The sequence below is a fragment of the Humulus lupulus genome, chromosome X, assembly GCF_963169125.1.
Source record: "Humulus lupulus chromosome X, drHumLupu1.1, whole genome shotgun sequence".
NCBI classification, from domain to species: Eukaryota; Viridiplantae; Streptophyta; class Magnoliopsida; order Rosales; family Cannabaceae; genus Humulus; species Humulus lupulus.
This window is the reverse complement of record NC_084802.1, coordinates 191727174-191738473: the sequence shown is the minus strand read 5'-3', so window position 1 is coordinate 191738473 and position 11300 is coordinate 191727174. Positions and strand designations below refer to the sequence as shown.

The 11300-nt window shown below is 35.1% G+C and overlaps 1 protein-coding gene across 2 annotated transcripts; it reads left to right on the top strand.

Moving 5' to 3' along the window:
- The first annotated feature begins 1069 nt into the window (after positions 1–1069).
- On the top strand, positions 1070–4519 carry LOC133803117 (uncharacterized). 2 transcript variants are annotated; one of them, XM_062241061.1, is made up of 6 exons: positions 1070–1554; positions 2802–2928; positions 3416–3555; positions 3690–3752; positions 3853–3921; positions 4017–4519. In XM_062241061.1, exons 1-6 carry the CDS (start codon positions 1354–1356, stop codon positions 4086–4088), a joined length of 672 nt encoding a protein of 223 aa, XP_062097045.1. In that variant the 5' UTR covers positions 1070–1353; the 3' UTR covers positions 4089–4519. The 2 variants fall into 2 exon arrangements, with proteins under 2 accessions (XP_062097045.1, XP_062097044.1); XM_062241060.1 differs by having other exon boundaries at positions 1073–1554; positions 3675–3752.
- Positions 4520–11300: the final 6781 nt, after the last annotated feature.

The window sequence follows — 11300 nt, the reverse complement described above, 5'->3', positions numbered from 1 at the left end:
AAAGGTCCACAATCCACTGCTCCTTTCAACTTTATGATCATTACACATGCTATGTGAACATGTACACTTTTATTTATTAAAATATTAAAAAAAGAAAAAAAAAATTATGCTTCGTTCACACTATTCAATCTAACGGTTAGATTTGTTTCGCGGTATATCCAACGGCTTTGGTGCTGGTTTTGTTAAATCAACGGCTATTATTGCCTCGTTGTGGCGGGAAAATTGTCCCCCTAAACATCATCCGAAAAAGAAATTGAGGACGAGGAAGGACAGATATTTATTAATTTCCTTAATTTATGTTTGGATGAGAGAGAGAGAGAGAGAAAGAGAGAGAGTAGGTATCCCATGCTGGATAGGACAACACCGACGGCAGGTAAAGCCCTCCTTCGTCCGGGTCCCACAAGTGATAAATTCCGGACTACCGTTACGTTCACATCTACGTTACTTTTTTTTTTTCCAATACTTGAAATGACTCGATTGTCCTTTTTCAGTTCTTTTTTTTGTCGCAACCAGCCCTGTTCAAAAAAGATATTTAATTTAAACACTTGTTTTTTTTAAATAAAAAAAATTAATTGAAGCTTAATATTAAGGGTGGTTTATTTATTTATTTTTTCAAAAAGAAATTGTATAAATAAATTTTGAAACATTGCAGACCTAACTACTAGACAGTTTAATAGTGGTCCCAAACCTTAAAAGACAGCTAAGTCCTGCTTTAATTATTTTCCATTTTGACAAATGAAATTTTCTTTATTTAAAGTAAAAATAGGAATACAAAATTTTCCTACTTACACTTACCGACTCGAAATTTGAATAACAAGCAGTGAAGAGGGGTATTTGGATCAGTTAAAACTAACTCATTGTCTAATTCGTAAGCAGTCAAACGGTCAACTTCCAGTTACTCTTCGAAAAAAAAAACCGCTAGTGGTATTACATCACACCATTAGTGCATACGTGGCGGAAAATGGTTGGTCCATTTGGGGTCGTCGGGATTCATAGCTACACACCAATAAAAAAATACAAGTCACTCTCGTCCTCTTTTTCTTTTCTCTCTCACACAAACACAAACACAAACACAAACACACACACACACACACAACAAGTTCTCTTTCTACTTCCTCTGTTTCTCTGTCCTCTCCCCTATCTGTTTTCTCTCTCTTTTTTATCTGTGTTTTTTCTCTGCAAAGAAACCCAAGAATAACTCACCGTTTCTTCTCAATTTCGCTCTGAAATTCCCAAAACCTTGCTCAGCAATGCGTGATCTTCCCCCCAACTGCTATTTTGAGTTCTGATACCCGAGCTTTCTATTGAATTGCTTAAAGAGAAAAACTTGCTTAATTTAATTTGGAATCGGAAATGCTTGAAGCTGTGGAAAGTTCTGTCAATGGCGGCTTCTCGCAGTTGCAGAGCTGTGGAGATAGCAGCGAGGAGGAACTCTCTGTACTCCCTCGTCATACCAAAGTGGTAGTGACGGGGAATAACAGGACTAAATCCGTACTTGTGGGTCTCCAAGGTGTGGTCAAGAAGGCTGTAGGTTTAGGCGGATGGCATTGGCTGGTAATTTTCTATGTCTTTTTCCATATTATTGGGATGACGAATTATGGGTATTGTGGATAATCCAGGATTGAATTATAAACTTTTTTTGCGGTTATTCATTTCTTGAAATTTGATGTGATTTTGAAGCTTTTGAATCTGAGTTATTCAAACAATGTGGTTGAATTTGGCTGTTTTCTTGGTAAGTATTCTACTTTGTATTGATTTATTCTAAAGATTGGGAGTTTCTTATCTTTTCTGTCTCATTTCTTTTATTCTTTAATGACCTTTTATGTCGGACGAAACTGAGTTCAATCTTTTGAGTTTCTATAAGTGGGTTTTGATTGCATGTTTGGATTATCGATGGATCTAATAAATTGATCAAATCTTTTGTAATGTAGGATTAAAATTTCACTTTTAGTATTGTGTTTTCAAATTTTTTTGTTTCACCCAATAGATTTGTTTCTTTTTAGGGTTTTGGCACTAAAAGTTGATTTTCAATCCTGATTGATTATTAATGTTGGGAATTCATTTATCCTGGTCCTATTATTAGTTTAATAAATTAGAATTTGATAAACAATAATTCTAGTTACTTTTAATCGTTTGCATGCGGGAATTTGCTTGCTTTTAGTTTCTGCACTTCATCTTTCGGATTTTTTTTATAATTTTTATTTGAAGTCACAACAGTTTGGATTGGCCTCAATTCCTGTTAAGTAGTGTATTTTTTTTTCTTCAGAATCTCCTTCACAAACTTCCTTATTTATTACTTATACTACTTTGTGAATTGGGGGCTATCTGGATTTATTTAATCGATTGAATTTTGGGTGAAATAAATCGCATTCAATCTGGTGTTTAAGTACTATATCTTATTAAAGAAAATTCCCAATTTGAATTCCGCAGTTTATTTATTTACAGATGGGGTTCAAATTTTTGCTTAAACTATTTTAATTTAAGTGAGTTGTTGCCGAACTTCTGCCGTAAGTGGGGTTTTTGCTTTCTGCGTTTCTTTTTTTTTTTTTTTTAAAAAAAAAAAAGATTCTTGTAAAGATGCCCCTGTTGGTAGCTATCCTTCATTTGATTATTAGACAATTTCACCGCTTTAATTAATATTGGAATTTGGAATCCATATTCCATTTTACTTTCCCTTTATCAACTTTAATTCTGGCAAATTTCATCTGGGTTGGATCGGGTCACTTCCTGACTTATGCATATTATACTTTTGTGTTTAAAGTTTGATAATGGGGTCTGCTATAATATCTTTAACTTTGCAGGTTCTTACTAATGGCATAGAAGTAAAACTTCAGAGGAATGCCCTTAGCGTGATTGAAGCTCCTACTGGTAACGAGGAAGATGATGACCTTGATTTCGATAGCATTCCCTGGAATGGATCAGATTTGAGTGAGTCGTGTACTCTGTTAATACGGTTACAGTGTCTCTACTTGTGAAAAGAAAGCCTAATTATGGTTCTTAGGATGATTGTTTTTCTTTACTTAGGATGGTCTTTTTCTTTATGCTTGTAGAATGGATAATTCCCTTTAAAAGCCACTAAGTGTTGACTGATTAAGTTTGTTTTAATTTCGAGATACTATTAAGCTATTAACTGTGTGGTAGCAAGTGTGGATGTCTATGAAGTTGGTTATTCGTCTTTTATGAAGAGTCTGTTACCTGGACTCCTCTTTTGTGGGTTTTCCACAGTATGCCCTTGAGATAAGTTGGTTTGGTGGGCACATAGGATCCGTTGTGTCTTCAGTGTTTACCTTTAACTTTTACTAGCCATCTCTAAACCTAAACTCTGTTGTCTTACTCTTACTGCTTTTATCTTCTTTTTCGGCGCCACACTTTTCTTATCATGCTTTTTTTTCGCCTTCTCTATTTCTGTTTACAGCATCCGATGACACTCAAAAGTCCCATAGATCAAGACATAGAGTGCACAAGTCATCAGGGTCATCTCACAAGACTATGTGCAGATCTCTGTCCTGTGACTCTCAATCGAAGGGCTCTATCATTACTTCTCGTGGGCCCATGGTACCTAACTTCATTAGACTAGTCTTGTTTACGCTTTACCTTTATTATTTTACTATCATTATTTTTTTTTTAAATTCTCAAGACAAATCACGAGTTGCATTTATGGTTTGTGATTTAAGATATCTCCTGCACAGAAAGTTGACCTGAGCAAACTGGAAATGGCTGCTTTGTGGAGATATTTGCGACATTTTAATCTTGTGAGTGATTTTCTTACTATGTGCCTGGTTGAATAAACTCTTCTCTTTCGGCATTAACAGATTTCCTTCATGTTGTACTAATAAAATGGATTTATACAAGGTTGATGCCATTCCCAACCCATCGAAGGAGCAACTTGTAGATGTTGTGCAGAGGCATTTCATGTCACAGGTACTGGTCTTCATCATTTTGCATAAAGATGAATCTAAGCTGAATCTTTTAATTGCATTTACTGATGTTTTGAAAACATGTTTTGGTGGTTGTAGCAAATCGACGAGTTGCAGGTGATTATGGGGTTTGTTCAGGCTGCAAAGCGACTGAAGACTGTTTGCAAATGAGGTGTAGTGAGAGAGAGTCGGAGAAATGTTTGAGTTTGGTTGTCCATGCTAACAAATACTTGATCCCAATGGCCACCCTCCTGTAGTAATATCTGTAACATAACTATCCAGGCTTGTTTATGTTTATGATGTCGATTAGTAGATTGGCATTAGTTACCTCTGTTTGAAATATAGAGGATCTTACTTACCTTTTTGGTAGCGTAGTTATGTAGATATTTGTAAACTTGTGACAAGAAAAGACTTCTAAGAAGAACCTGTGCTTTCTTCCTAAGCTTGGATGAATGTATTGCTGACATGGGGAAGTGGGCTTTTTCCAAAAAAATGTACATATCCTTCAGTTTTCAGCTTTTCAAGGTTGCCAAACTTTAGCAAACCTTCTTGTGAATGATCGTACACTAGCACAAAACGCCTTATTGTTTTTTTCTTCTTTATTTTAACTTTTCTTTGTGCGTGTTGAGTCTCAGATTTAATTTATTTAAAAATATTTATAAATTATCTTGTCCTCTTCCTTCCTCAGCTCCAAATAGATGTAACAATTTGTTGGGAGCTCGGACAAGTCGCGTGCTTGGCTTATCACCAAAATTTCATTTTAATATTTTCTATTCATTTTAAATATTTTCTCACTTTTAATAATATTTCTATAAATTTTAATATTTATAATATTTATCTATATATAGTGTCAAATATAATTTTACTTTATACTGCATTGTAATTTAACAAATACATAAATAACAAAATAATTAATTAACGAGTCATAAAAAATAACATAAAAATATCTAAAATAAAATAATACTAATTTATATTTATATAAATTTATATGATATTGGAAACATTGTAAAATAATATTGTAGAGATTGAGAAAAATATTTATATATTTATATATGTTTTTTTTAAAGGGAAGATATATATGTTTATAATATATATGGAGGGAGAGACCTATATATATATATAGGATATTTGTATTGGTGCATCCCTTTTGTGTTTCTGGCTCGTGAACAGTTTTCAGCACGATTTTTTTTATGACTTCGTTTATTGTAGTTATTTAGAGCATTCTATAAATTTTTGAGAAATTCCGAATGATTTACAGTGCCGAAAACTAGGTTCAAACAAGTTGTTGCATGCGTGACTAATTTTTTTTTATGCATGTGGAAAAAAACATGTTTGAACCTAATTTTTGGCAATGTAAATTATTTGAAATTTCTTAAAAATTTGCAGGATGCTCTAAATAACTATAATATACACGGTCATAAAAAAAATGGTACCAAAAACTGTTCGCGAGCCAAAAAACACAAAATGTATGCATCATATATATATATATTCATTCGCATATATCCCTAATTTTTTTCTCACCCAGGGTTTGAAAGAGTGGTCTCACCCAAATCGTCTTCATTGAAGCGTCGGTTCGTTCGAAATCTCCATGGAATCTTCGTTAAGGTTTGTCTATAGTTCTTGGTCGCAGGGGATCCAAGGAATAGTTCATCATCTTTTGTGATTTGTACGGATAGTGTCTTCATTTATTTGTTCTCTGCTTGAGTTGGAATGAGTTGTCTATCTCTCAAATCGTCTTGATGGAAACGCATCATAAATCCCTTTTCCCATTCGGCCGCAGCCTCTCCTGCCTGTCGCCGTCAATGGCGTCCCAAGGGAATGGATGACTAGAGTGCGACTGATATTCCTTCGTAACCCTTTTCCCATTTCACCGAAGCCTCTAGTGCCTGCTGTCGGCAATGCCATCCCATGGACTGAGACACTACGGTACGTCTGGAAATTCAACTATGGATGTCCTTCATCGCCCTCCTCCATAACTCTAATACCAATCGACCACAACCAAGCTTAAAAACATATTTAATCCAGAAATTAGGGATTAACATTGGTTATATTTTGTGTGTGCTAGGGTGCACAGTAAGTTCAATGTAACTTACAAAAGTGTGGCATATCTCAGCCATTCAAATGTATCCAACGATGTAAAAAAAAACGTCTACACCTGTGCATGCACACGTTTTTAACAACTCCACATGAGAACTATCCTATATACATAAAAAGAAAGAGAAAGAAGAAAAGAAAAATAATAAAAAATATGTACAACATGAATAGTATTCCATAACTCTACAACATGAATAGTAAATTGTTTTAATTTATTTTGCATTTTACAACATTTGATAGAGGAAGATTTTAAGGTCTTGAGCTATTTTTTTAAGTGTTATACTGAATAAATCAAAATGAATGTTGATGCTGTCCTTTTTTTATGTGCAATAATATTTAGTATTATAATTCAAACACACAAGAAAAGGACTGAAACGCTCTATCTTCTAGTGTTCTTCAGAAGCCCCTCTCTCTTTTAGTTTCTTGCCTAGGTTTCTTTCTCTCGGGCGGGCTTACTGGTGGTTTCTTGGCGCCGGTGGCGCTGGCTGAGAAGTCTTATCTTTTGTTGCAAGTGTGGGGCTCGGTGGTGGTGGATTCTTCTCCAACTTTTCGCGGTGGGTCTCTCTCCCTTGGTCGTGGAGTGGGCTTCTAGCTTGGCGGTGGAGTTTAGGCAGTGGGATGGTGGTGGTGAGGGAGTGGGGTTCTGGGTTTGTGTGGGGATGTGCAACGATGATAGTTTGATACTTGTTAATTACTATGACTATGAATGGTGTGTGTGCCTCGTGCTGTCAGTCTATTGGCTTTGTTGCCACTTGCTCGCCTATTTGCCATTTTGGCTTATCCATGAGTGCTTGTAATGGACTCATGTTCTCCTTAAAAAAAAAAATTTAGTATTATAAATATAAAATTAAATTAATAAAAAAAAAGAAGTTAGGGGGAAAGAAAAAGTTAAGAAGAAGTCGGAATTAATCATAGTGGTACTGCATCCACCAATACAATATTTGTGAGATGAGAACCATTTATTTTATTTTGTTTTTCCAATGTAAGAGAAAAGTCAAAAAAAACAAATGAATAGATTTTGGATATCAAAATGGGGCCATCTCTGATTTATGTCCCTTGCCATCTGGACGCATAGCGTCCTCACAAGGCATAGGGCCACGCCAAAAGTAAAGAAAGAAGATGGAGAATTTATTGAACCATTTAATTTCCAAATGGTACGGTTACTCATCTCACTATCTCATCGCTCTATTCCATGTGACAGAAAGAAAAAAAAAACCACACATTGATTTTAAACTTCTAAATGAAATAATTTGATAAACTCAAAGAAAAAAGAGAGAACAATTTGATATTTTGTGTTCCTTATATGTACAGACACATTTGAATATAGTATCTAGGGGAGTAGTTTACTATATATAGTGTAGTGCAGCATAACTTTTTACATTAAAATAAATGTAAAAGAAACTGATCGGCCAATTTTCAATGGTCTCTGATTAATTAACTCTACTTGTTAAACAATGTCTTGGGTGTTGGGGCACGATTGGTTGTTTTAGTTTATGTAGTGGGTTAGGCCTTTATGTTATTCAGAGTTGAATTTCTTTTTTCATACTAATATAATATGGAATATGTCACATCTATTCTTGCAATTAGGTACCTGTTTCCCGCCAATATATCACTTTCATTATTGCGAAACTTAATTTATTATAAGCTAGAAGAGCAAGTATTAAGCAACAACAGTAGAATTTTCAACATATTTCACTACTAAAAGTCTTCATTTGCTTTATCAAGATTTCAAAACCAAACCCCACTTAGTTCTTCCATCATTATATAAATACATATTTTACATAATTCGACGCATATTTTTCGGGGTTACTCGAGTCCAATTCTGGGCCAAATGCCCATTAGAACTTTAATAACTACCAATTTGTTGTGCCGGGCACAATGGAAAAGAAATAAAAGGAAATTTTTGTTTGGCACGCCAAAAAAGTTGGATAGTAGGTGGATTTGGACCTTTGGTACACATAAATAATTGTATTTCATCATATGCCATAATTAACATATACTTAAAACATTTATGGATAAATTAAGTCTTATAATTCTCACCTCTCTCACTCTTACCTCTCCACCTATAAAATGGTTTGGCTCCCAAAGAAGTACCTCAAAGACTCATAATTGTTCAAATTTGTACCAACTAATTTACCAACTCGTTGTATACAATGTGGGGTGCGTTTGTTACACTCTTGGCTATACTATTTTGGAATATGCTTCTATTATCGTTCCCCACCATTCTTTGTCATTCGGTCAATTCCCCAACCCCAAATCACCACGACGGCAACCACTATCAGCGGCGCCTACTTCCACCACAACATCTTCCACCCCATAAGAGACCATCACCGCCAGTATTGCCACCGCCGCCACCACCAGCATGGTTTTATTTCTACTCACCACCACCCCCTAGTCCTCCATGTGCTCCTCACGCTGGCCAGCCACTGCATGCGTCACCACCCCCACGCCAGCCCAGGCAGCGCCGCCACGGCCACCACCACGTACCATTGCCATGACCCAGTTAAGAATATCTTATTGTAGTTCTTCTAATGGGGTTGATTTTATCGTCGTTGCCATAATAATAATCAGTCGCACAACGAAAAAGACGTGAAATATAAAAGACTAGAAAAGTCACACATCTAACGACAGCATATTATGAAATTTAAACCACACGTCGTTTACGTCTTACAAACGACAACGGACTTTATGCAGTGGAGGCTATATAGTTTAATTGTTTTGTTGAATAAAATGACAGTTAAATAATCTGTAGTGGTGTTTTTTTTCCCACTGTTTTGATTCGATTTGTTGTTTTCATATGATAATATGTTGTGTTAATCTTCCTCTATTTTTTTTTACTTAAGGTTAATATGTTACATTTAGAAAACTTGAAAAGAAAACCTTATATTTTGTTAACTGAATTGTTATTCTTATTTGTCATCGTTCTGTCATTAAGCACCTAATAGCACTTTCGAAAGAATAAAAAATATAGTTTTAGTAAATTCAAATGTCACGTTATACCGTCATGAAATGTTATTTGTTTAAACTTTGATTTTGGTATCGAAGTTAATAGAAATATATTTATCATTTTTTAAATTAAAATTTTAATTTATATGGTAGTCTAGTCTATGATGTAATGGTTGTAATGATGATCCATATTCAAAATTTTATTTTAAAAAAGAAAAAAATATATAGTTATTAAAATATGCAGACTACAAAAAACAAGGACTATACCGAGAACAAATGTCCTCGGTATAAGCCAAAATGTCCTCGGTACACCCTATACCGAGACAATGTCGTCGGTAGAAAGTTATCGGTACAGCCGCGTCGGTAAAACAAAACTTCTACCGACGACATTAAAAATGTTCTCGGTATAGGCTTTACCGATGACAATGTCCTCGGTATAAAGTGACAAATGTCCTCGATACAACTAACCTCAATTTGTCATCGTGCTGGTATATACCGACATCTTTTTGGTATATACCGAGGACAATGTCCTCGGTATAGACGTTTCCCAATTTTTTTTTTATATTTGTAATATTTATTTCCTTATTTATTTATTTATTTAATTTGAATTAAATATAAAAAAATGGAATAAAATTAAAACACTTATATTAAACATATAAATAAAAACATAAGAGTATGTTCGCTAAATCAAAATAAAGAGTTGTGTTAAACAAGATAATGTAATAGTCAATTGTAATAAAATTCATATATAAGTCCTACTGAGTCGGTGCTCCAACATCGGGATCATCGGGTGGTGGTGGGGCAGATTGAGATCCCGGGGTGATACAATGAGTCCGGACATGCTCCTCTAACTGTCGAAGACGCTCTCTCATCTCAGACAACTCTTCATCTCTAGTTTGTGAAGGACGAAAATCAAATGGAGTTCGGTCCCTTATGTTAAGGATACGTCCATATCCTTTCTGGTGGCCCCGTCGTTTTCCGAAGACATATCTCGAAGACAGTTTGTACCAAAGATATGTCTTCATCTTCAGGCGCACTCGAAACTGGTGTGGAACTCTCAGTATCAGTTGCCTGTGTCTGCTGTGTGTCGCGGTATGCGCGCAATTCCTCCTGTGATACAATGTATAATGTAATTAAAATTTTTAAACAATTAAAATTTTGAAAAATGTTTAAAAAAACTTAACGTACCCAAGTATTTTTGGCTGTCTCTGTCACCCACCCTGTGCCTGATTTATGGTGAGTATCCATCCAGCTATCCGGGATGGACTCAAGTTGCCCAGTCTCTAAATTGCGCTGTCACGTACATATATTTTTATAAAATTAATAATTAAACGTAAATAAGGAAAATAAACTAAAAAATAATTAATTAACTAACTTTTTTATAGCGCAGGGCTGGGATTGACTGAGAACCTCCATAGCTAAGCTCTTTCAGTTTCCTTCTATTTTCCTTGTTGACCACAGAACGTTTCTGCAAAAAGTTATCGTTAGTAATATATTTAATTAAGATAGTTAAGTTTAGCAAGAAATTAATACCGTAATTTCTGGGCGTCGGAAAAATTCAATTGCTTTTTGCCACTGCGTATCCGTGCAACCACCATAACGATTTTGTGGCCCATTAATCGTTAAATGCTCTTTAATATCGTACTTCCAGTCAGAATACTTTTTAGCACACGAAGTATCAATGCCACTCAAGATCCCAAGCATATGCCCTTCTCCATATCTAGTACGCCCAATATCAAACAAATCATCCTAATTTACAAACATTTATTAGTAAATATGATATATAACATAAAATGAGAATTAACATAAAAATACATAAACTACTTACTTCCAAATGTGCAAGTATTCTTTCTTTCGAGGCATTTGGTACTTTTGACCATTGAGGACAGTCCGGATCTGTGTACTGTCGAACAAGTAATCCGAGCTCTCTTGAGAAATTTGAGCTGTACTCTCTGATCTCTTTATATGTTCTCCCCCGCACATCCCACTCGAGAGGGAGAGGACGCCCCAACTGTTCCCTCTTTTCCCGCGTGTTCAATCCTTTATGGCGTCCACGTTTATTTGGAGGCGCTATTGTATGCAAATTCAATATTTTAAAATTAATATGGATTAATTGTTAAATTTTAAGGAGTATATCAATGTGTAAAGTATTACCTCGTTCACAATCAGCTGGGATATCTGACGGTCCACGTGGAGGATCGCATCCTCCACCATCACCCCCGTGAGATTGAGCAATAACATCAGCCATATCTGTCAAATTAAATTGTTTTTTTAATGTCTTATGCTCTTTGAAGTTAATTATGTTGTTTTATGATATCTAACTATAATATATTTCAGTGTAAA

Bases quoted from the DNA above. Each gene is read 5' to 3' on its own strand.
- LOC133803117 (XM_062241060.1), top strand. From the start codon at position 1,354: ATGCTTGAAGCTGTGGAAAGTTCTGTCAATGGCGGCTTCTCGCAGTTG. The intron at 1,555-2,801 runs GTAATTTTCTAT...TTAACTTTGCAG, and splicing joins TAGGCGGATGGCATTGGCTG to GTTCTTACTAATGGCATAGA. The intron at 3,922-4,016 runs GTACTGGTCTTC...TGGTGGTTGTAG, and splicing joins AGAGGCATTTCATGTCACAG to CAAATCGACGAGTTGCAGGT.